Here is a 26,263-nt window from a genome sequence, read left to right as displayed (position 1 = left end):
TGGAGTTCAAAGCACCAAAATGGCATGCCTTGATTGGGTTGGGGGGAGAGACAGAGCTAGAAACAAACATGAATTTCAGAAAAGAGGAACTCGCTGCATAGATTGTTGTTCAAATCACCATGATAGGCATGCTTTGTTTGGGGTGGGGGGAAGAGAGAGAGAGAGAGAGAGAGCTTTGGGTTGTGGCTCGCTGCATATATTGTTTCTTCCTTGGAGTTTAAAGCATAGATTGTTGAGTTCAATCACCATGATACGCATGCATTGATTGGGTTGGAGGAAAAGAGAGAGAGAGAGAGAGAGAGAGAGAGAGAGAGAGAGAGAACGGTGAAAGTAGACTAGAGAGAGAGAGAGAGAAATGAAAATGAAATGAAATGATATATTAACGTTTACAAGAGGCCAAAATGACCTATGAGACCAACTGATTACAATGATGAGTTTAGTACCAAGTCTGGGTACAAACAAGAAAACTACAAACAAAGAACTGATAGGAGTGCTACCGACTCCTATGGGTGGCTGGTAGGCTGAGCAATGGTATCATGCCATAAAGGTACAAAGTGGTGATAAGTGTCACCATGATACAAAATAGCAGTAGCATGAAGCCTATCCCGATCGACATTTTGGGTGTCGTACTAGAGAGAGAGAGAGAGAGAGAGATTGCTTTGGGTTGTGGCTCGCTGCATATATTGTTTCTTCCCTGGAGTTTAAAGCATAGATTGTTGAGTTCAATCACCATGATACGCATGCATTGATTGGGTTGGAGGAAAAGAGAGAGAGAGAGAGAGAGAGAGAGAGAGAGAGAGAGAGAGAAATGAAAATGAAATGAAATGATATATTAACGTCTACAAGAGGCCAAAATGACCTATGAGACCAACTGATTACAATGATGAGTTTAGTACCAAGTCTGGGTACAAACAAGAAAACTACAAACAAAGAATTGATAGGAGTGCTACCGACTCCTATGGGTGGCTGGTAGGCTGAGCAATGGTATCATGCCATAAAGGTACAAAGTGGTGATAAGTGTCACCATGATACAATATAGCAGTAGCATGAAGCCTATCCCGATCGACATTCTGGGTGTCGTACTAGAGAGAGAGAGAGAGAGAGAGAGAGAGAGAGAGAGAGAGAGATTGCTTTGGGTTGTGGCTCGTTGCATATATTGCTTCTTCCCTAGAGTTCAAAGCACCATTAATGGCATGCCTTGATTGGCTCGGGGGGAGAGAGAGAGAGAGAGGGCAAAAACAATCGTGAATTTTCAAAAAAATCAAACAAGACAGACACCCTTCATGGATTGTTTCGTCCCTGGAGTTCAAAGCACCGTGATAGGCATGCCTTGATTGGATTGGGGGGAGAGACAGAGAGAGAAACAATCATGAAAGTGAATTGGAGAGAGAGAGAGAGAGAGAGAGAGAGAGAGAGAGAGAGAGAGAGAGATTGCTAACCTGTGTGGAGACTCTGGAAAAGGCTGCTTATCGATGGAAACGCTGTAACAAACAGCGTGCGAGAGAGCTTAAGTCAAAAAGTTAGAGAGCCACACTATGTGATTGCTGATGAAAGCTGCAGACTCGCTATATAAACAGCCATAGGTTGCCGATAAAAAAAGCTGGCACCTCCTGATGTTGCTCTTGAAATACCATGCCAGATGGAGCATGGAGATGCCAGATTTTTTAATGGGAGAAGCTAGCTAATGAAGTAAAGAAATCTCTGTTCACAAAGTTAAAAGTCTCCCTTTCGACTACTTGAAGTTAATGTGTTGCTTACAGCTCACATCACATACCAAGTATTTGGTTGGGTGATCTTCAACTCGATAATGAATCAACCTCTTTTAGTTCTAAACATGGACCCATTAATTACGCATGAGACATTCAACTTTTCAAAAGCTTTGAAGCTTGGAAAGCCACATGCAAGCTTACATGATTGAAAACAAGATTTGGGCAATGTGCCCAAGTGATTCCAACCTTATTTGGTGTTAGGAAAAGGTTTGCCTTAGCATGTCGTTCTAGAGCCGGTGGAAAATCCAAATAAGCAAGCCTCAAATCAGGGTACAAGGAAGAAAAACTGGTAGACAATCTCTCTATATACTAAATGACGGTGAGCCACCAAACACCCACTCGGAGCTCAACGTCCGCCACATATCTCTCTTTCTCTCTCTACCCCTCTCTCTCCTGTCCAGAGGACTGGTCATGCACTTGTACAAGAAAATAGTTCAAAATTTGTAAAAAAATATTACATATTTGCCATTCATAGGGTCAGGTCATTAAAGAATATTATATATTTCCAGATTGGCCTCCACTCATTCTTTTAACAGGGACCATATCCTTATTGTACAAATTAGAAGAGAGCTCTTGATCAGCTCTCAAACCTTCAACAGATTCATCATTGCACTTGCTCCGAGAATTATCCCCACCCTCCTTACGAGATTGTGCATCCTTAACCTCACCGTATACATATGATCCGAACCCCCATGCTGTGAGTAAGAGAGAGAGCACCTTGAAACCATTCATAGGGTCATTCAAGAATATGACAGCTGCAATGCTTGTGATGGGGACTCGAACCGCATTCAATACCCCTGCAAGTAATGTGGATGCACAATAGAGAATGGCCACACTCCCTAGAATGCCCACTTGATAAGATACTGCAGACCATATAAGGACCATGTAATATGCGGTAGGCCCAAGCAGAAATTTCTTCGACTCTGCCTTCATAGTAGAGAAATCTCCACTCTTTAAAACACCAATACTTGTGAAAACAAACCCAAAGAGTGCCACCATCGTCTGTTGCTCCAAGATTACATGTGTCGACTCTCTTCCAAGGAATCTAATAAAAACCAGCTCTGAAAGAGCAAAAATCAGCCCATGCAGAGCTGATGCAGCAATATCTAGAATAAATCCCACAGCATATTGCCGTCTTGTTACGCTTGCGGGCCTATCGGAACTAGAATCAAGTGCTAAAATAACAGTCGCCGCGGTGATAACTCCAACAGAATTGATTGTGAACGCATTTAACCTCTTTCCAACCAGGCAAAATGCAAAGAAAGCTGTGAATGCAAGACTGCTAGCAGCAACGAGCGATGCAGTAGACAAAGGCATGTATGAGTAAGCCCATGAGTACATGAGATTATCAGCCGCACTCAGAAGCCCGAGAAAAGCATATGCAAGCAATAAACCCCAAGTGGGCCGGGTTGGATGAGTGTCTTTCTGCAGGTAAAATGGCAATAATGCAAGGGCGGCGAGTGGCCATCCAGCAACCGCAGTCCATGCGACCAGCCATCGCCTTTGGCCACCATCTTGGTAATAAAGTCGAGAAAGGATACCAGATGCCGGAAAGGCTGTCAGCATTGCAATAGATCCCAATGCTAAGGTTGGCCAGAACCCTTTTTGTTGCATTTGGCATAGCTCCCACCATGTCTTCAATCTCTTTCGCCAATATTGATTTATCTCTAACATATACTTGTGGCCAGGAAATCTCCTCATAGAAATTGTTAACATCGGTCAGTCCCTACTAACCTTGTATTAAAGTGTTAAAACCTGAAATACAAGACTCTGGGTATCTAAGTACCATTGAGTAAAAGAAAAATTATACAGGATTCAACTATCTTAACAAACAATGCATTCAGCAGGAGAATAGCAGACATCAACAAACAAAGTTGATCATGCACCATCCATTCAGTAGAAGAATAATTATACAGAATTCAACAAAGAAAACTGGTACGCTCATCCTGCAGCACTTTAAAAATACATTAACTCATGCAATGTAACAAACCAGTGACCTGGAAATACACTTCTCCTAAATGAACGCATTCACCCTGCCTCGCTCGATCCATTTCTTCAAATGCCTTCTTTAGACAAGATGTAAATAGTGCTACAATAGTAACCTTCTCAATATTCCAGTGACAAAAGCAGTCTTCAATTTTATCACAACTCTCATGAACTGATATATCGGCAATGTTGGGTTAAAGGCCTAAATAACCCCTTTTTGTACATTTTTATAATTATACAGGATTCAACTATCTTAACAAACAATGCATTCAGCAGGAGAATAGCAGACATCAACAAACAAAGTTGATCATGCACCATCCATTCAGTAGAAGAATAATTATACAGAATTCAACAAAGAAAACTGGTACGCTCATCCTGCAGCACTTTAAAAATACATTAACTCATGCAATGTAACAAACCAGTTACCTGGAAATACACTTCTCCTAAATGAATGCATTCACCCTGCCTCGCTCGATCCATTTCTTCAAATGCCTTCTTTAGACAAGATGTAAATAGTGCTACAATAGTAACCTTCTCAATATTCCAGTGACAAAAGCAGTCTTCAATTTTATCACAACTCTCATGAACTGATATATCGGCAATGTTGGGTTAAAGGCCTAAATAACCCCTTTTTGTACATTTTTATACTTTGTCCAGGTTCAATAGAACCTGGACACATTTTATCAAGGTCACTTATAATAAAAGTGGGAAAACCCAAAACTCACTTATTGAGTTTTCCCCAAAAACGTGAGCCCTCTCTCTCTCCCTCTTCGTTCTACTAGCGCTTCCTCTCCTGCTGGCTTTTGCCACCCCTCTCTGCACACACACTGCACTTCCTCGCGCGCTCTTTCACTTGCACACACCGGTGCGCGCTCATCAACTGGTATCAGAGCCAGATTAGGGTTTCAGAAGCTTTGCGCAGGTGGCTGGACAGCAAGCGAAAGGCTTCTCTTGTGTCAAATTTCCGCTTTCATCGCGAAGCCCCTTGCTTCCGGTGTCACCTAGGGTGATTAGGGTTTTCAAAACAGACTGAAATTAGGTCAAAACAGGTAAAAACTAGAAAATTACAGGTCAAAACAGCAAAACGCGGGTGTTCTAAATCGATTCCTGTGAATGCCCCTTGCTTTTCCCACTCAAAACAGGTCCATTTGATGCAAATTGATGCGCCAAAACAGTAAATTTGCAAAAAATTTCAGAATTGGACTGTTTTTATGTACACAAATTGAGGTTTATGTACGCCTTTTGTGGGTTTATGCAAGTATGCATTGGGGATACTTGTTAATTGCTGAAATTTTCAGCACATTGTATGCAACGTGCGGTACATTGTGATCACTGGAAATTTTCAGATTTTGTGTAGACACTTTCTGCTGCATTTTTATCCGTGCAAATGGCCTCTACTTCCTCGTCGTCTGATGCCAAGAGCTTGATGGAAATCAAGCGATTTGACGGTACAAATTTCGACCTATGGCAGGACAGGATGCACGGGATTTTGTTTCTCAAGGATTGTGAGGACGCCCTTTTGGCTGTAAAGCCTGTGGATATGTCGAATGAGGATTGGGCCAAGCTCAACAAGAGGACAAAGGCCTATATCAAAATGGCTGTGACCGATGACATTCTGGTCGACATAAAGGGCTTGAACAATGCACATGCAATTTGGCATAAGTTGAAGGCCACTTATGAGAATGCCACCCCTGGAATCAGGTGCATTTGATGCGCAAACTGGTGAACATGATGCTTGACGAAGCCAAGTCGGCTTCTGAGCACTTAAGTGCTTTCACCGATATCATGAGTCAGCTACAGGATACTGGGCTTCAACCTTTTGATGACAAGTTGAAAGCCATATTTTTGTTGATGACTTTGCCAGACTCTTGGGAAACGCTTGTGGTTTCTTTGAGTAATAGCCCCAACCTCACATATGATGGAGTGCGAGGCTCTATCTTAAATGAGGAAATTAGATGCAAGTCTAGTGGTGGGGAAGGTGGCAGTTCTGCTTACAATGCGAGAGGTAGAAGTCAGAAGCAAAATACAGGTACCACGACTCAAAACAGGAGCAAAAGCAAGTCTAGGGATAAGGATGTGACTTGTTATCAGTGTGGCAGAAAAGACCATAAGAAGCCAGATTGCAGGTATTTCAAGAAAGAGCAGGAAAGAAAGAAGGAATCACAGGAGAAGAAGAAGACAGAGGATAAGAAAGGGGAAAAATCAGCAGGTACCTCCTCCAAGGATTCGGAGACTGTCAATGTATCCTCTAGTGTGGTTATCACAGAGTTATCCGACAGTGAGGAGATCTTGGGTGCAGCTTTATGCCCCTCAGATTTTGTTGTAGCAAATGCAGAAAACATGCTTATCTCACGTAGAGATGTCATTGATGCATTGCTAAGTGCAAATGATGGCCTTACACAGTCTTGGATAGTAGATTCGGGTGCCTCATTTCATGTGACTCCATCTGTGGAGTGTTTTGCTTCTTATCATGCAGGTAAGTATGGCAAGGTTTACCTTGGGGATAACCATGCTTGTGACATTGAAGGAATGGGCGCTGTGCGCTTGGCATTAAACAATGGCCAAGAGTTTATGCTTAAAGATGGAAGGTATGTACCAGGCATCAAGAAGAGTCTATTGTCTGTTGGCTAGATGGATGCACACGGTTATACAACCATTTTTGCTGGGGGTTCATGGAAGCTGCTTAAGGGATCAATGCTCATTGTCAAGGGATGCAAGAGTGGTACATTGGACTATTTACATGGCAAAGCTTTGCCTGGCAAGTTTCTTGCAGTGGCCGAAGTTGCTTCTCATTTGGAGTTGTGGCACAAAAGACTTGGCCATATGAGCCAGAAGGGACTTGATGTGCTCTCCTCTTTGAAGAGGGTTGATGTAAAGGGCACCAAGTTAGATTTTTGTAATATGGTAAACAAAAGAAGTCTTCTTATTATTCTGGTGTCTCGCGCAAAGCTAATGCTCTTGATTTAATTCACTCCGATGTATGTTCAATGCCTGTTAATTCTTTTGGTGGTGCATTATACTTTGTTACATTCATTGATGATTGCACTAGGAAAGGCCGGGCATATTTGTTAAAGAATAAGAGTGAGACATTTAATGCATTTAAGAGGTTTCATGCTTTTGTGAGCACGCAAAAGGGTAGTAAGCTTAAATGTCTAAGATCTGACAATGGGGGGGAATACACGTCTGCTGAATTTCAGCGTTATTGCGAAGAATATGGGATTAAAAGGGAGTTGACAGCCCCTTATAATCCATCTTCTAATGGTGTGGCTGAGAGGTATAACCGTACTTTATGTGAGAGAGTGCGTTGCATGTTGTCCACGGCTAATCTCCCTCATGGGTTTTGGGGAGAGGCTTTGAAAACTGCAGTTCATGTATGCAATCGCTCTCCTAACAGTACGCTGAAAAATGACATTCCAGAGGAGGTTTGGTCTGGCAAACCTACCTCTTATGATCATTTGAGAGTGTTTGGCTGCGAGGCTTTTGTCCATGTTCGTAATGACTTGAGGACAAAGCTAGATGCCAAGTCCATCCAAGGACTCTTCCTAGGTTATGGAGAAGAGGGTGAAATGGGCTACAGGATATGGTTGCCTTAGTTTAAGAGTGTTGTACGCAGCCGAGATGTAGTGTTCAATGAGGCTAAATTGCTGAAAAATGCTACATCTTATGAAATTGACAAGAAATCGGTCAAATTTCAACCTCTCTTGCCACCTATTGATGTTGAAAAAGAGCCTCAGGATGCATTACCGCAAGCTGAAATTGATAATCAGCCGGTTAACCTTGAGCCAGAAGAGGTAGGACATGATTTAGATGCTCCAAATGAGGATGGACAGCCACCTGTCATGGCTGAAAATGATTTTCAGCAGCATGAGCATGCTGAAAATGAGTTGCCTCCTGATGTAGAACCTGTGCCTGAGAATGTAGATCATTGGGTACGCAGGTCTACTCATGTCAGAAGGTTGATACAGCGCTTTGACCCCTCTTTGCATCATGTTATGTTGACAGATGAGGGTGAGCCTCTTACATATAAAGAGGCAAATACATGTGAGTTAAGCAGTAAGTGGGAGCTTGCGATGCAAGAGGAAATCAAATCTTTGCATGCAAACAATACTTGGGATCTTGTGCCATTGCCTAAAGGAAGAAAGGCTCTTCCTAACAAATGGGTTTACAAGGTCAAATGTGTTGATGGAAAGCCCAAGTATAAAGCAAGGTTAGTTGCCAAAGGGTATGCACAGAAAGAGGGGATTGACTTTCAAGAGATCTTTTCTCCTGTTGTAAAGCTTACGACATTGCGTGTCCTTTTTGCTCTCGCTGCAGTGCTTGACTTAGAATTGAATCAAATGGATGTAAAAATAGCTTTTCTTCATGGTGACATTGATGAAGATATCTACATGAAGCAACCTGAGGGTTTTGTAGTTCCTGATAAAAAGGAACTTGTATGCAAACTAAGAAGGGCACTGTATGGTTTGAGGCAGTCATCACGTCAGTGGTACAAAAAGTTTGATACTTTTATGCTGTCTCAAGGCTTTAAACACACCCATTCAGACCATTGTTTGTATACAAAGAAGGATAATGATGGAAGTCCTATAATCCTTGTGCTATATGTAGATGATATGTTGATTGCTGGGAAGCATAAGTCTACCATTGATGCTCTTAAACGTCAGCTGAATTCAGCATTTGCAATGAAGGATTTAGGTGATGCTGAGCACATCTTGGGTATGAGAATCAAGAGAGATAGAAAGCTGAAATTGCTCTTCTTATCTCAAGAAAAGTACATTGCTAAAGTACTTGACAGGTTTAACATGGTTGAAGCTAAGTCACTTGGAGTACCTTTACCTCCACACACAAAACTTAGCAAAGCCGATTGCCCAAAGGATGACGTGGCAGTGAATGCTATGAAGGGAATCCCTTATGCATCACCTTGTGGTTCTCTTATGTATGCTATGGTTGCCACTCGTCCTGACATTGCCCATGCGGTGGGAGTTGTTAGTAGATACATGTCCAATCCCGGCAAAGCACATTGGGAAGCTGTGAAATGCATTCTAAGATACTTGTCAGGTACACAATCTAGGTGTATGCTATGGCAAAAGTGACCTGAAGTTGCAGGGCTATTGTGATGCAGATATGGTAGGTGACTTGGATACCAGGAAGTCCACTAGTGGCTATGTGTTTGCTATTGCTGGTGGTGCTGTCTCTTGGTGTTCACGACTGCAGAAAATTGTGGCATTGAGTACTACTGAGGCTGAATATATTTCAGCCACTGAGGCTTCTAAAGAGGCCATATGGTTGGGCAGACTTGTTAAAGAGCTTGGTATGCCTGCTAGTACTCCTGTCTTGGGATGTGATAGCCAAAGTGCTGTCTATTTGGCCAAGAATGCCATGTTTCATGCACGGACAAAGCACATTGATGTGCGATACCACTTCATACGACAGGTATTGGAGGATGGTCTAGTCACCTTGACTAAGATTCACTCACAGGATAACCCTGCAAATGTTCTCACCAAGAGTCTTGCTAAGGCTCAACATGAGCATTGCATACAGCTGGTGGGAGTTGGTTAACTTAAAGGCGTCATTTATGCCTTTAAGTGGGAGATTGTTGGGTTAAAGGCCTAAATAACCCCTTTTTGTACATTTTTATACTTTGTCTAGGTTCATATTGAACCTGTACACATTTTTTAAAGGTCACTTATAATAAAAGTGGGAAAACCCAAAACTCACTTATTGAGTTTTCCCCAAAAACGTGAGCCCTCTCTCTCTCCCTCTTCGTTCTGCTAGCGCTTCCTCTCCTGCTGGCTTTTGCCACCCCTCTCTGCACACACACTGCACTTCCTCGCGTGCTCTTTCACTTGCACACACCGCTACGCGCTCTTCAGGCAATCACATGTTTTTCTCCAATATCGAAAACTCTATTCAAGAAAAATATAGACCATGAAACAGAAATTGGCTTCATATTGATTATGTAGGTTATGGGAGACAAACTACGATGTAGTACAATATATAATAGTTACTAGCCTATAAACTTGCTAAAGGGCGGTAAAACTTTAACTCTCGCCCATCTACATCGTTCAAATTTCCCTGCACTTTGACACAAAGTAGCTTCACAAATGAACCAACAACAACTGGAATTCGCCACTTCAAAACAATCCACGACTTGGTAGCTACAGTGCTCCCAAGTAGACAATGACACCCTGTTGGCCCCAAAGTGGCGCCCCTTTCGGTATTTCTTTATTCTCATTGAGGTAGAGAAGACCTGTAATCTTGTAGAAGCTGTCCCACTTTTATTGGGCTGAAATTTCCCTAGGCTCTTGGGACATTCAGGCATCAAAATTGACCAAAACCTTAAACCTGCAAAAAATTGCAGCAAGCTGTAATTCTTTGTTTTGTGCTCCGATTCGTGTACCGATGGGTAGCCCTCGAGCTCCCGCACCTATAGGGTTACTTGCCCCTTGATTTAGACGAGATTTCTCACGAGAAATCTCTCTAAAAAACCCGTTAGCACGTGTACCTGTGCAACAGGCTCTTGCCTCAGCAATTGTACATTATAGATGAGAAGCCCTTGAGTTGGGCATTACAATTATGTATTCAAAAGGGGAGAGAGATGCACAAGAGCGGAATCATCGTGCCACATAAGACAAAGTTTTCCATTAAAGCTGTGAACATGCACCCACTACTCACACACACTCACAATGACTCCAAAAATCAGTCTTCACTCTCCCTCATCGATTTGGGCGCTCCCTCCTTGCTGAGGTGTCTTGCAAAAGCTCCTCCACCTTTTAAGTGTTCAATTTTCCCCATTTGGTTTAATTCCTAGTCCCCACCAACTTATGAAGTCTTGCCGAGGGGCCTAGATGACTTTGATTTTTTAATCTTTTTTAATCTTGCCTTTTCAAATCGCAATAGAACCCACTCACCAAGTGAAAACAAGAGTTCTCGTCGATGACGATTAGCAACCCTTTTCTACTTTGCCCGAGTCTTCTCCATGGAAAACTTAATTTTCCTATACATTTCATCCATATTTTCTACATATCGGTTTGCTTCAAAAATCTATCTTTTGTATGCAAAATGGGAGGAACCTTTTTGCCACCCTCAACAATTTCAAAGGGTGCCTTGCCTGTTGACGAATGCATTGTATTGTTTTATACATACTCAAGCAAACGTAAATACTGTTTCCACTTGCCCTTATTGTTTGACACATAGCATTTGAGAAGATATAGGACAATAGAATTGGCCTCTTCTGACTGTCCATCCGTTTGTTGATGAAAACTTAAACATTGTGCCAAGTTTTCAAACAAGCCTCTCCAAAAATAACTTGTCATGCAAAGATCACTATCACTGAACATTGACTGTGGCAAACCATGGTACATTGTACATGAATAATCGTGCCATTTGATCAGATTTTATCTTCTTCTTGACAAGAATAAAATGGGCATGTTTGCTAAACCTGCAAATAATGGTCCGTATACCATCATTCCCTCTCTGCGTTCTTGGAAGATCAAAGGTAAAATCCATAGCAATACTATCCCATGGCTTATCTGGAATAGGCAATGGTTGTAACAACCCTAGTGCTTTTTACCTATCAAACTTGACCTTTTGGCAAATTATGCATGCTCGCACGAAGGCATCCACATCTCTCCTCAAAGTAAGACATAAAAGAATGTCTCAACTGCTTTCACTCTTGCATCAATACCACAATGCCCTGCATCGAGTGGGACATGACTTTATACCAATGGCCTAGTGACACATAGTCTGCCATGCATCATCATTGTCCATCTAACAACTGTTCAAAGATCCTTGCAAAATCTTCATCATTAGCATACTGTTCCTTTATATTACCAAGCTTATGATGATAAGGAAATGACACGGCTAAAATTTGTGGCTTTCTTGACAATGCATCAACCACAACATTCTTTTTTCCTTCCACAAGCACAATCTGAAAGTGGAATATAGACAAAATGTTACCCATGGCATATGCTTTTCAAATAACTTTGACTGTGTCAAGAAGTATCGCAAGATCTGATGATATCTTTGGACAACAAAATCATCACCTAGTAGGTAGTGTTTCCAACTTGAAAGCACATGAATCACAATCAATAGATCTTTCTCATGAACTTGCAAGATTCTGCTTTCATAGGCTACTACCCGACCATTTTGCATTAGTACTGCACCAATACTATTGCCACAGCGTCATATTGGATCACAAATGACTTCTAAGATATGGCAAAACAATTACTCGATCCCAAGTCATCTTTTCCTTCAAGAGATTAAGAGTTGAAATGTCACAAACTGCTGACGTGTCAAGCCACTGAAAAACAGAGCCAACTTGCAAATCCTGACCGAGGGGCCTAAATCCTAGAAGAAGCAGAAGGAACAGACAAAGTCTTGCCGACTTGGCTATTTTTAAGAGCAGTTCCCACCAACTTATGGGACCACATATGATGGGGCCCAAGTGGCCCAAGTGACACCAACTTATGGGACCACATCTGATGGGGCTCGTACTTTGGCACTCTTTCGGGTGAAGATACAGAGCGCGAGTACCGACATTGTACTTAGTTCAAGCAATATAAAGAAATACTAAAAGGGGCGCCATGTTTGGAGCCAATGCTCTCTTGGGGTGGAACTCCGTCACTCCTCGTCTCGTGTGTAGTGCATCTCTTTCAGTTCAGTTGTTATTTGAAGTGCTTAAAGTTGTTCAGTCTGTTCTTTTCTGTTGGCACTTGGTGCTCGTTCCCGTGATAGTGGTATCAGAGCTTCAAGCGTGTGCTTTTCTAAAAGCGTACCCGTCCTATCAAAGAGCAGACAAAGCAAGATGGCGCTTCCTTATTTTACGGAGAATTTTTGTGTCCCGACTCGGACTTATTAGCGACTCCCACCCTTCGTCCATCGCATATCGGGCGCGCTCCTGTTTTCATCGCTCTGTCTTATAGGGCATAAACCATAAGGAATTGAAGATCACTTGCACGAGAAGGATAATTTTTTTTTTGAGCCGCCGTTTTTCTCGAAGGTAGTGCCATGAAGTGGTTGGATGTCTATAGCTACCAAGCCCCACACTCCAAGGACTTGGCAAGCTTTCAAGTAAATTTTTGCCCGAAGTTACATGCCTCTAGACATCTTCCTTCAGAGTGCAGCTTCTGGCAAAGTGGCGCATCTTGAAATGCTTGCCACGGAAATCCTTGCAGATTACGACTTGAAATTTCTCGACATCTCTCATCAGGTGTCTCTTCTAAAGCTAATAACCTTGGAGGCCAAAGTGCTCTCTTGGGGTGGAACTCCGCTACTCCTCGTCTCGTGTGTTGTGTATCTTTTTCAGTTCAGTTGTTATTTGAAGTACTTAAAGTTGTTTACTCTGTTTTTTTCCGTTGGCACGTGGTGCTCGTTCCTGTGACATGAAATCTCTTTTTGAGTCCATGTGAAAGTGACCTCTTTCTTTTGTAAAGCGTGTAAGGGTGAAGCAATCACGGCAAAATTACGAATGAACCTTTTGTAATAGGAACATAGTCCCAAGAAGCTACCGACATCATGCACAATCTTCAAAGCTGGCCATGTCTTGATTGCTTCAACCTTCGCAGGATCCATTCGAACACCATCCTTCAACACTATGTGCCCTAGAAAGTGGATCTCTTCTAAAAAGAATTCACTTTTCATGCCGTTTATGAGCAACCTGTTATTGTCTTCGAACACAATGGTCAAATGATGCCTACGCTCCCCTTCATTCTTCGAATATACTATCATGTCATCAAAGAATGTGCGAACAAATTTTTGGTGTGCATGGAAAATCCTATCCATCCGCTAGCATTTGTAAGACCAAATGGCATCACTAAAAACTCATATAGACCAAATGTCGTTCTAAACGCAATCTTGTGTGCATTCTCTAGCCTAATACAAATCTGATGGTATCCGCTCTTAAGATCTATCCTGCTGAAAATTGCCGCACCCTATAAGCGATCAAGAATACCATCATTCCTTGGAATAGGAAATTTGTTTTTGATAGTATTCTTATTCAATGCACAGTAAACAATACACATGAGCCAAGAGCCATCTTTCTTCTACACTAAGAGCATTTGAGAGCAAAAGGGTGAAGAGCTAGGTTGAATCAACCCTTTTTCTAACAGATCCTCTACATGGCTGCGGACGCATTGTCTAGACTGTTGGAATTAGGGTCGTAGGAAAACACACACAGCTTGGAGAAGACGAAGGAAGCTCAAGGCATACAACAGAGAGTGTGTTAGTGTGCAATGGAAAAATAGATAGCTCTAGAGTGATGGACATATATACAATGCACAGGGGCAAAAACCTCCTAGTTAGGGAAAAAAGGCCCCGACGGTCGTAAGTGTGTTCACACACATCACTATCACATGTACATGGTAACAAATCCCCCCTAGGAGTGATGCGATGAACGAGCTAGCACACAGAGTATAGGAAAGTGCCATGCCCTGAGGACATGATCAGTCCACAAAGGAGAGTAAGCTCAAAGCTTTGCGGAAAGCTTCGAACTTCTCACCTGACAATGTCTTTGTGAAAAGATCTGCAAGGTTGTCCTGTGTTGGCACATAAACTAAGCTGATCTCTCCTACTGAGAGCCTCTCTCTGACATAGTGGTAATGCACCTCAATGTGCTTTGTGCGAGCATGAAAAACTGGGTTCCTCACAACTGCTAACGCGCTCGGACTGTAAGTGTAGATAATGTTGGTTGTGTCTTGTCCAACACCCAAATCAGTCATAAGACGTCTGAGCCATACACACTCAACTGTAGCTGTGAAGATTGCCCTGTACGCAGCCTCACAACTAGAAGTGGCTACAGTAGGTTGCTTCTTGTTCAACCAAGAGATACATGAACTGCTGAGCATGAAACAAAAACCACTTGTAAACACTCGCATGTCAAAACAACCAGCCCAATTTGAGTCTGAAAAAGCATGTAAGTCTGGCGGCAATGATCCCCCCTTGGGATAAAACAAGCCAAGATGTAAAGTGCCACTCAAGTAGCGAAAAATCCTCTAGACAGCCTTCCAATGCTTAGACCCTGGGCTATGCATGAATCTACTGACCTGTGAGACTGCATACTGAATATCTAGCCTCGTGTTGCATACATAAATAAGGCAACCAACAGCAGTTTGGTAAAGAGTGACATCGGCAGGATCACCAGCATCATGAAGACTCAATTTCATACCTGTTTCCATGGGAGTGGCAATAGGTTTGCAATCCTCAAGTCCAAACTTACATAGCAATGTCTCTATATGTAACTTGTCTGACACAAGTTACATATAGAGACAAGGCAATACCACCATCACACTGATCAAACTGTATACCCAAGTAATGATGCAAAAACCCCAAATCATCAGCCTTAAATTCAGTAATATATCTCTCATTTGGTCCAGTGATCAACAAATCATTCACATAGAGAACGACAATGAGAAGTACATCCCCCTCATGCTTTACATACAATGTGCTTTCTATTAGACTGTTACGAAAGACTCATTTGACCAAATGAGTGTCAGCCTTCTCATACCAAGCACAAGGAGATTGCTTCAACCCATACAAAGCTTTCTTACATTTGCACACTTTTTCCTCTTGTCTTTTCTTGACAAAACTGCGAGATTGCGTTACATAGACTTCCTCAAATATGTCACCATTCAAGAAAGCAGTAACAATGTCTGACTGATGTACATCCCAACCAAAATGAGCTGCCAATGCACTAGAAAACGCACAATAGTCGTACGACAAGTGGGAGAAAAAGTCTCTTCATAATCTATGCCTTTTTGTTGTACATAACCCTTTGCAACAAGTCGGGCCTTATAGCCATCAATCTCACCATCCGGCTTGCGTTTCAACTTGTAAACCCACTTCGTACCAATGGCCTTTTTGCTAAGAGGCAAATCACATAAAGTCCATGTGTCATTTTCTATAAGTGCATCATATTCTGATTGCATGGCAGCCGTCCAATTTTTTTAATTTTGTGCTTCATCAAAAGACAAGAGGTTCCTCAACATCACATAAGCTACACACAACCAAAGCATAACAATCTGATGCATAAGATGCATGGCGACAACCTGAACAAGTATTAGTAGACAAAGGTGCATCCAATTTACTGTCACGCAAAGTATGCACCAGCCATTTTGGCATACCTCTAGCCTGCTAATTCTCGGCTCTTTCCTCATCAAGTACATCATGTATATCTGCATCAGTAATAGGCTGATTTGTAACATTTTCTCAAACCCCCATAGACTGTACATTTGTCTCATTGGAATTTACATTCGAACTTCCACTACTGAAAAGAGGCAACAAAGTGTCATAAATGTCCTGTGAGCTTATATTACTGTCTCTAGTACAGTCTCTAGTACATGACAGCAAGGGCTGAATAGAATCTTCCACAAACACGTCCCATGAGACCAAGATACGCTTTGTTTGCGGATGATACGACCTATAACCTTTGCTTTCAGCACTATAACCAACACAAATACATTTAACAGTCTTATCATCCAATTTTCTGCGCTGTGTTTGTGGCACCAAAGCATATGCCAAACAACTGAAAACACGCATGTACTCAATAGAAGGCTTTCTATCATGCCATGCTTCATATGGAGTTACAGACTACAAAGCTTGCGTAGGACACCTATTACGTACATAAGTGGCACACATGATGGCCTCGAGCCAAAACGAATGCGGCAAAGCTTGACTTTTGACCATACATCGTGCCATTTCCGTGACCTGTTTTTCCTCTCAACAACACCATTTTGTTGAGGTGTATACGGCAATGTACATTGGTGTTTTATCCCACGACTAGCCAGAAATGCATTAAATTCATGAGACATATACTCCCCCCCTCGATTTGAAATGACCATAGTACATTTTGAGACATTTTCAGCCATAGCCAGAAATCATTTGAAGCACATAAACACTTCAAACGTCACCTTAAGCGGATACATGCATGTATGCCTGGAGTAACCATCAATGAAAGCCACGAAGTAAAGGTAATTGCCCAAGGAAACATCACTATGCACAAGCTGCAACCTACATGTGGCCCTAACTAAACGATCCTTTGGAAACTTTCAACGCTGCATCTTACCCAAAATACAGTCTTCACAAACATGTTGACAGGTGCTTCAAGAGCAGGCAAAGAAGCAACCATATCAGATTTCTGCAAACGCAGCAAACTGACAAAATTCAGATGCCCAAAACGTGCATGTCAAAGTTTTGCATCTGAAATAGCCTTAGAAAACAAAACAGATTTGCAAAATTATGCCCACACTTGTCATACAAAGTGAGCTTATACAGCCCATGACATAAAATGCCAGATGCAACAATTTCAACACCGAAACTGAGATCATAAACTGTACATCTGTCATCCACAAATTTGACTACAAGTCCAAATCTAGCAACTGCACATTCAAACAAAAGATTCTTTCTAATCCTAGGTACATACAATGCATCAACAAGTGTGAAAGAACTCTCATTTGCAGCAGTAAGCACAATCTTTCCAACTGCTAAACCGGATAAGAGCCATTGTTGGCACAAGTGACTGAATTCCCATGAGGGACAGACTCAAGGGAGGTAAACAAATCACGATGTGAGATAATGTGCTTTGTAGCACCACTGTCAAAATACTACACATGTGAATCTGCAGCAGCTGACATGCATGCATCATGGACAACAGGATCATAAGTACACTCTGCACTAAAAGCCTATTCTACATCAACATCAGCATCACAATCTCCTTTCACAGAAGACTCAGCAATAGCTGCATTTGTAGTGGAACCAACCTCTTTCTTCTTCGCCTCTTTTGCCTTCAACTTAGGACACTGCTTGATCAAGTGATCATTAACTTTACAATAATAGCAATGCATCTTCTTTCTGCCCTTTTCACCAGAATTCCCATACGAATTGCTGCCAACAAAAGCATTAAGAACATGTAATTTATCTCTCACAAAAGAACCATGAGAAGTGGCCACATTGCTGTTACCACTTTTTCTTTGAGTAGCAATAAAGACATGTTCAACTGCACGTTGTCTAATCCTGTTTTTTCTGGAAAGTGACTCTTGCAACAACAATGTGCATAATGCATCAAACTTGAAAACTTCTGGATTTCCTTGGGTCATAAGTCTCCAAGTACTAGCAAAAGTCTACTAAGAATCTGGCAAGGCATCAAGAACAATCTGCACAAGGAAATTGTCTGAAATGACGTCGCCTGCAGAAATTAGTTGCTCATTGATATCCTTGACACCAGCAAGGAAAGTGTCCATGTCATCTTCCTCATGCATAATCTTCGACTCTAGCTCTTTATGCAGCAATGCAATTTTAGCGTCATTGCGACTTGCATAAAGACCAACCAGAATATCCCAAGCCTGTTTTGCAGATTTCGCTGAACGATGTGAGGAGTAATAGTGCGCTTCACAGACAACGCAATCAATGCATGAGTCTGCGCATCTTTTACATCCCAACGAGCTTGCTCAACCGTAGGCAAAACAGCTTGGGCCATGGCAACAACAATCCAACCACCAAAACCTGCAACATCCTCAACATCGCCTACATCCTCAGAGCCAGGACGTACATCAATGCCCTGCACAATGTTCCAAACGCCCTTTGACACAAGGACATGTTGCATCATGTAAGCCCACATAGGGTAATTGTTCCCATCCAATCTGTCCTCAGTAGCAAACATCTTAAACACATCTGTGTTGTTGTCAGCCATGGCAAATCTATGCACCTAATGTGAAGACTGCTCGAAAAGAGGAGGAACGAGCAGGAACAACACATGCTATATAGCACAAACCGTAGAAGATTGTGAGGGACCTGTTATGCAAGAAGCGACACTGACTGAAATTCTGCACAAAATGACGAAATAGCATGTGCAGTATTGTATGTAGTGGAAACGGAGGCCGAAATGAGTCCGAATAAGAAATCTGAGCAGACTAAGCTTTGTGAGCTTTCCCAAAGTATTTGTCTACCTACTAACACTCGCCAAAGCTCACAGAAATCGGAGAAAGTGAGCAGACGTGTGTTGGAGCTGCTGGCGACTGTCACAAACTGGTGGCGTGGTTGGCCCCTGGACACACACACCTGCTCGCTATCTCCTAGATTATGCGCCGACATGATGTACGGACAAAGTGTACGGAATTCCGCAGATCGTGCTAACAGGCTGACGTGGTGGCAGCAATACGGAATTCTGCTTTTTGCGTTGACATGATGACGTGGCAAAACTGTACGGAATTCCGTAAATTGCGTTGGCTGAATTTGCTGGCAGCTTTCGGGATATTAGCTTCTGAGCTGAGAAGCTTTTAAAAGTTGAGAAGCTTTTGATTTTAAAAGATTTTGGGGCTCTGCTTTTGGGCATCCCTTGTACTTACAAATAAATGAGTAAATAAGTGAGCATGGCTTCACTTCTCACAGCATCAAGATGCATTGTCTGAGAGTGAGCACCTACCCACTCTCTTGCACTTTGAACACAAATTAATACAAAAAGAAATACCGAAAGGGGTGCCAGTCTTTGGGGCCAATACCTCTTGGCACAGAACTACACCGGGCTGTCTCGACCTAATTGTGAATTGTCAACTATTTTGAAGTGAATCTCTGCTGTGTCGCGGTAGAATCTTGACTTGGGGTGTCCAAGTTTGTTACAGTGGTATCAGAGCACAGAAAGATTCTTCTTCTACGCAGGATCCGATCCTTTTTGCAACGCACATAGCTTTTGAGAAAGAATCTTCGTGTCCTGACCCTAGACTTATTAGCCACTCTCCCACCCTTCATACATTGTGCATCGGGCGCGCTCCCGTCTTCATCGCTCTGTCTTATAGGGCATAAAGCCATAAAGAATCCAAGATTACACATGGGTTCTTGTGAAGAATCTGACAGAGATGACACCTCTCAGTGGGAAGGCAAAGAAAAAATGAAAATCCAACGCGGGAACTGAAGAAAAGAATGAAGATTTCGGCAAATTTTTTCGGACAAGTTTGCCAGAGAGGAGTACAAACATCAACTACAGATTAATTAAGTACTCCGGGGACCCGAGATTGGTGAAACACCTGAAGAGGTCTGAGGGCCTGCCAGGCGAGTTGCCACCATCTCGTCCTGAGGATCATACTATTGATCCGATACCTTGAAGCACACCACCGAACCGGCCACCTTACCGAGTGAGCCGAGCCCAGCATGAAGAGATTATGAACCTAGTGAAAGACCTCTTGGAAAAGGGTCTTATCCAGCCGAGTACTTCACCCTACTGCTCTCCGGTGTTGTTGGTTTTAAAGAAAGACGGATCTTGGAGAATGTGCATTGATTATAGAGCTCACAATAAAATCACCATTAAGAACAGATTTCCGATTCCGAGGATCGATGATATTCTTGACAGATTACAAGGATCCTCTTGTTTTAGCAGGATCAATTTGAAAAGCGGATATCATCAGATCCGAATCGCGCAGGGAGATGTCTACAGGACAGCTTTTTGGACGAGCTTCGGTCTATAGGAATTTTTGGTGATGCCTTTTGGCCTTACATATGCACCAGCAACTTTCAACCGAATGATGGATAGGATTTTCAGAGAGTTCAGATCTTTTGTTGGCACTTTCTTTGATGACACTATAGTCTTCTCCAAGGATGAGACAGAACATAGACAACATCTGCTACAGGCCTTTTAGGCATTGCGAGGTCACAAGTTGGCGATCAATGCCAAGAAGAGTGAATTTTTCTTATCGGAGATACACTTTCTAGGACACATCGTCTCAGCAGTAGGAGTACAGATGGACCCGGCCAAGATTGAGACTATACATGATTGGCCCGATTTGAAGAATGTCCATGAAGTAAGAAGCTTTTTGGGCTTATGTTCTTACTAACGGCGGTTCATTCGAAAGTTTGAGAGGTTGCTTTTCCTTTGCATATTTTGACACAGAAAGGAGTCCCTTTCTCGTGGGGACCCACAGAGGTGACTGCCTTTCAGACTTTGAAAGAGAAATTGACTATGGGACCAGCTTTGACTTTGCCGGATTTGCAAAAGTCATTTGAAGTATATTGTGATGCTTGTGGTCGTAGTCTGGGTGCAGTCTTAATGCAAGAAGGTCACGTCATTGCCTATGAGAGCTAATTGTTTTCAAGGACAAAATTGACAGCATAGATTTCTGAGAAAGAGATTTTGGCAGTTATCCATGCTCTTACTCAGTGGCGACATTACCTACTCGGAGCCAATTTTACAGTCTTCACTAATCATCGAAGTTTACGCTACTTCTTGTCACAGAAGCAGCTATCGAAAAAGAAGATACTGTGGCCTAACATCTTGTCACAGTTTCACTTCCAGATTGTCCATGTGCAGGGGCAGAAGAACTTGGTGGCAAATGCTTTATCCCAGAAGCCGTTAGTCTTGGCTATTTCCGCGATCCATCATAGAAGCTTCGAGGACATGGTCGATTAGTACGCCACAGATCCGGATTTTTCAAATGTATTCAATCGAATATATAATGGGGAGGTAGTAGCGGGATATTCCATTCGGATTGGCTACTTGATGAAGAAAACGATGTTGTGCGTTACACAACCGTTGAGGAAAAAGGTTCTAACCGAATGCCATTGTCCACCATTTACGGGTCACCGTGGCATTGATACCATCTTGAAAGGTGTGGAGCGTTACTTCTTTTGGCCGAGACGAGGGATGTGGACGATTTTGTACGCAGTTGCTTGGTATGCCAGAAGGTCAAGTTTGAGAGGCATAAAGCACAGGGATTGTTACAGCCTTTACCCATTCCCACCCGCCCCTGGGAAAGTATTGCTATGGATTTCATTTTTTCTCTCCCAAAAACACAGAGTGAGCACGATGGTATCTGGACAGTTATTGACAGATTTAGCAAGCAAGCTCATTTCATTCCAGTGAAGAAAACAATCAAGCCAGATCATTTAGCGAGACTATTCATTGCCCAGATATTCAGATTACACGACATGCCTGAGACAATCGTCTCTGACAGATATCCCCGATTCACGAGTTTATTTTGAAAGGCTATTTGGGAGAACATTGGCACACGGTTGCAGTCCTTGTCATCTTTCCACCCGCAGATAAATGGGCAATCTGAGATTTGCAAGTTCAGTCGTACTGGATTTATTGAAGTCTTACATTTCTGATCAGAAGACGCAATGGGAAAAGTTTTTGCCCTTGGTGGAATCTGCCTACAATAACACGATACACTCTTCGACGGGGAAGGCACCATTTGAGATTATTGAAGGTGCTACGAAGGTTCCACCCTTCCTTAGCACGAAAGATAAGATTTTTGAAGACGACCAGTACACGAGGGACTTGGACACTACTTTTGCCAAGGTCCGGGAGGCTTTAGCAAAATCTCAGGAAAGACACAAGAAGGTAGTAGATCAACACCGTCGCGATTTGAAATTAAAGAAAGACGATTGGGTTCTCTTACGCTTTGAGAAGGCACGCCTGAGAAAGAAAAAGGGAAAGGAGCGGCTTTTTCCAAAGCTTAGCATGAGATACTATGGACCTTTCCAGATAAAAGAAAGGATAAATGATGTCTCCTTTAGACTGAAGCTGCCCGATACTTGGAGAATTCACAATGCTTTTCATATGAGTCTCTTGAAGCCTTTTAAAGGCGATGTGCCCGATGATGGAGAGCCACATGAGCAACCCGAAGTGGAGGAAAGTGAGGAGATACTTGTTCCAGAACAAATTCTGGCACATAAAGATAGAAAGATTACAGGTAAAGTAATTAGGCGGTTCTTGGTTAAATTCACGAACTACCTTGCATTGGATGCAAAGTGGATGGAGGAGAAGGACCTAGCAAATACTCCTCAAATTATGGAACTTTACCTTGAAGCATTCGGTTTAGCATAGTCTACTCCGATAGAACCCCGATTTCAAGATGGGTGAATCTAGTGCAGTGGGCATGCACAAGAGGGGAATCACTCCGCTCGTTTGTCAATAGATTACCCCGATTTTTGATATAGAGTCACTGATGTCCCTTTGGGTTTCAAGGATACTGCTGGGCTGACAGTATTCTATTGTATGACTTTATGAACTGGAATTCCTATAAGTGATACTGATTGATTTGTACTTCAGGGATACTACTGGGCTGACAGTATTGTGTTGTATGACTTTATGAACTGGAATTCCCGAAAATGATACTGATTGATTTGTACTTGACTTGTTTGAGTGCAAGAACTGAAAGACGAAATGACTGCAGCATTTCGGTCTCATAAATCTCTATAGACATGATTGCAATATGGATTAGTTAATCGGGCATCTGTGAGGTCCGGAATGGATCTAGATGGGATTGCTAAATACGTTGCCAATTAATCATAGTCTGAGATGTGAAATGAAATTGAATGTGATTTGTCATGTGATGTCAAGTGATGTCCTGTGATGTCCGGTGATGTGACTGTCAATTGGTACATGTGCTAGATGTGTTCTGCCTAGTGCGTCGCTACTAACAGTCAGTGTCTGCTAAGATAGTTTATGGCCTCTGTCTATTTTGGAGACACAAACGAGGGCGACTACAATTCTTTCAAGAGGGGTATATTACAAATTGGTGACGTGGCTGGCCCCTAGACACACATACATGCTGGCTGGCTGTCTCCTGGATTATGCGCCGACAGGCTGTACAAACAAACTGTACGGAATTCCGCAGATCGTGTTGACAGGCTGACGTGGCAGCAGTATAGGATTCTGCTTTTTGCATTGACATGATGACGTGGCAAAACTGTAAGGAATTCCGTAAATTGCACAAGCTAAATTTGCTAGCAGCTTTTGGGATATTAGCTTTTGGGTTGAGAAGCTTTTGATTTTAAAAGATTTTGGGGCTCTGCTTTTAGGTATCCCTTGTACTTATAAATAAGTGGACAGGGCTTCACTTCCCAGAGCATCTGGACGCAGATACTGAGAGTAAGCACCTACCCACTCTCTTGTACTTTGAACACGGATTAATACAAAAAGAAAAATATCGAAAGGGAGCCAATCTTTGGTGCTAATACCTCTTGGCACGGAACTACGCCGGGCCGTGTCGACCTAATTGTGAATTGTGAATTGTGAATTGTTTTGAAGTGAATCTCTGCTGTATCACGGTAGAATCTTGACTTGGGGTGTCCAAGTTTGTTACAACGACTAAGCCCGGGAGGACGCAACCTGCTCTGATACCAATTGTTGGATTTAGGGTTGCAGGAAAACACACAGCTTGGAGAAGACGAAGGAAGCTCAAGGCACACGACAGAGAGTGTGATCCTTAGTGTGCAATGGAAAAATAGATATCCCTAGAGTGATGGGCGTATAGACAATGCACAGGGGGAAAAACCTCCTAGTGAGGGAAAAAATGCCCCAGCAGTCCTAAGTGTATTCACACACATCACTACCACATGTATATGGTAACATAGACCATCACGTGCACATCTAACCCTATGTGCATCTGGACAAGCTTTCTCACATCTAGGGTTCAGGTCAGCCTAGCAAGTGTTCCGACACCTAAGCCTGTGCGCAGGCCGTGCATGTCCAGGCACTTAGATTAGTTGCATATCCTCTGATTGCACACAGCATGATCATTAGCATGGCATTTAGTACCCATCATAAGCATTTTATTAGGCATTTTAGGTCATTTATTTATAAGTGACTTTTGGAATTCTTTTGGAACTTTGTTGGGAACTTTGCCCGACCCAACTATTGGCTCCTATATAAGAAACCTAGCGCTAGCAAAAGAAGGCAGAAGACAGAGCAAAATAGTAGTTCCCTAGCGTTTTCTCACAGAACGGAAGAACCCTGAAGACCTTCAGCGTTTTCAACAAGTACCAGAATCAGCCAGAGTTTTCTCTTCTCTTCCAGATCAGCAAGCGTTAGCAGATTCCAGAACCCTCCCTCGCGGCACCTAGCCAATGCGGTAGCAAATCCTCGCCGCAAGTGCATCCCCGCAACAGATCGGCCCTAGCGTTTGCAGATCAGCCCATTTCTGCCAGCGTTTTCATTTTCAGCAGTTACCATCAGCATCAGATCCTCGCCGTATTCCCCCGAATACATCTGATCAGCTTAGCGTTTCCATTTTCAGCGTGACAACATCAGCGTTTTCAGCCAAATAGCATCAGCATTTTCAGCCCAGGATCATCAACAATTTCAGCCAAGAGCACTCGCGTTTTAAGTCTCAGATTTCAGCTCTAATCGTCACTGTTGTCGTCGTCTTTGCCATTGACATCAACTTAGCCTTCCCTTGCATCAGAGCATCAAGTTCATTGCATCAACACCATTGTACCTGATTTGTACAATCAATAGCATAGACCTCTCTCATCATTGAGAGAAAGGCCCTTGGAGGAGGGTTTGAGAACCGTCTGGTGTCGGATTCTTCTCTCTCCTCTCAGTTTTAGCACTTCCACTCACAGTAGCATTCACTTTGTTTGTGAAAATTGCACTCTCTCTCTCTAAAGGACGAAAGGCTCTCCCTTCTGTGAGTAAAAGGAACCCTTGAGCACAGTTCGGAGCACTCATCTTGAGCAATGGCAGCCTTGGAGCGTGAGCCTGACACAGAGAGACCAACGCATGCAAGAGTTGGTCCTACAAGTACTCACCTTGAAATCCGAGCCAGTCAAGGACGTGAGCAATTCAACAGGTAGCACAAGTCGAGAAGCGGATTCCAACAATCCAATCACTAAGAAGTTGACGTTCAGAAAGTATGACAATAAGATGGATGATAATGTTATTCATTCTTGGTTGCATCAATTTAATGCTTACTTTGCCACAACTAAGGAACAGGGAATAGCAAAGTTTTGACGGCAGCAATGTATCTTGCCGGTGATGCCATTAATTGGTATCAAGCGTGGCAAGAGGCATAGTTGGCCGCGCACCTAGAGGAAGCCGAGAAAGGCTGTAAGGTGCAGCGGAAGGGAATGTTGAACTTTTGCTCAAGATGAGTGCTCCGAACTGTGCTCAAGGGTTTCTTTTACTTACGGAAGGGAGAGCCTTCCGTGTTGGGTGCAACGGAATGAATGTTGTATTTTCTCAAAATTAGTGATCTTTATTTGCTCAAGGTTCCTTTAGTTCTTAGGGAAAGAGAGAGCTTTCCGTCTTGTAGAGTGCTGTGGTCACGAACAAAGTGAGTGGATATTGTGCGTGCAAGTGAATGAGACTGAGAGAAGGAGAGAGAAGAGATACGACACCCGAGAGGTTGTAAAACCCTCCTCCGAAGGCTCCACTCTCGTCGGCGAGAGTGGTCTATTCTTTGATTGCACAAAGGTGTACAATGCATATGCAATGGACTATGCAACTTGGTCTATGCCGATGACGACGACGACGATGACGATGACGATGACGATGACGACGACTGAAATCTGAGATCTTCTAATCGCTGAATTTCGGGACTGTTTCGGTGGCTGAAAATGACTGTTTTGGCTGCGTTTTCTTGGCTGAAAAATGAGGTTTCTTAGGGCTGAAAACTGATGGTCTTTACGGGCTGAATCTGCTACACTTTAGGTGAATAATGCCGGTCTTAATTTGCTGCTGAAATCCAAAAACGCCAGGGGCTGAAATTGGTCCTTCTGTCGCCGGGGTTCTGCAAATGCAAAAA

At 42.8% G+C, this 26,263-nt stretch overlaps 1 protein-coding gene across 1 annotated transcript in view; it reads right to left on the bottom strand.

Annotated features, from left to right (window-relative positions):
- Positions 1-1,914: 1,914 nt before the first annotated feature.
- The window catches only part of LOC147465781 (putative purine permease 5), a 65,144-nt gene continuing 40,795 nt past the window's right edge, over positions 1,915-26,263 (bottom strand). Inside the window, exon 2 of the mRNA XM_086521781.1 lies at positions 1,915-3,524. Coding sequence (XP_086377907.1) covers positions 2,265-3,485 — 1,221 coding nt within the window. The 5' untranslated portion in view covers positions 3,486-3,524 and the 3' untranslated portion in view covers positions 1,915-2,264. The remainder of the gene's footprint in view (positions 3,525-26,263) is intronic.

Source organism: Adiantum capillus-veneris, chromosome 1 (assembly GCF_014529385.1).
Source record: "Adiantum capillus-veneris isolate H3 chromosome 1, ASM1452938v2, whole genome shotgun sequence".
In the NCBI taxonomy this organism is placed as follows: domain Eukaryota; kingdom Viridiplantae; phylum Streptophyta; class Polypodiopsida; order Polypodiales; family Pteridaceae; genus Adiantum; species Adiantum capillus-veneris.
Note: the sequence above shows the minus strand (reverse complement) of the source record. Positions and strands in the feature narration are given on the sequence as shown.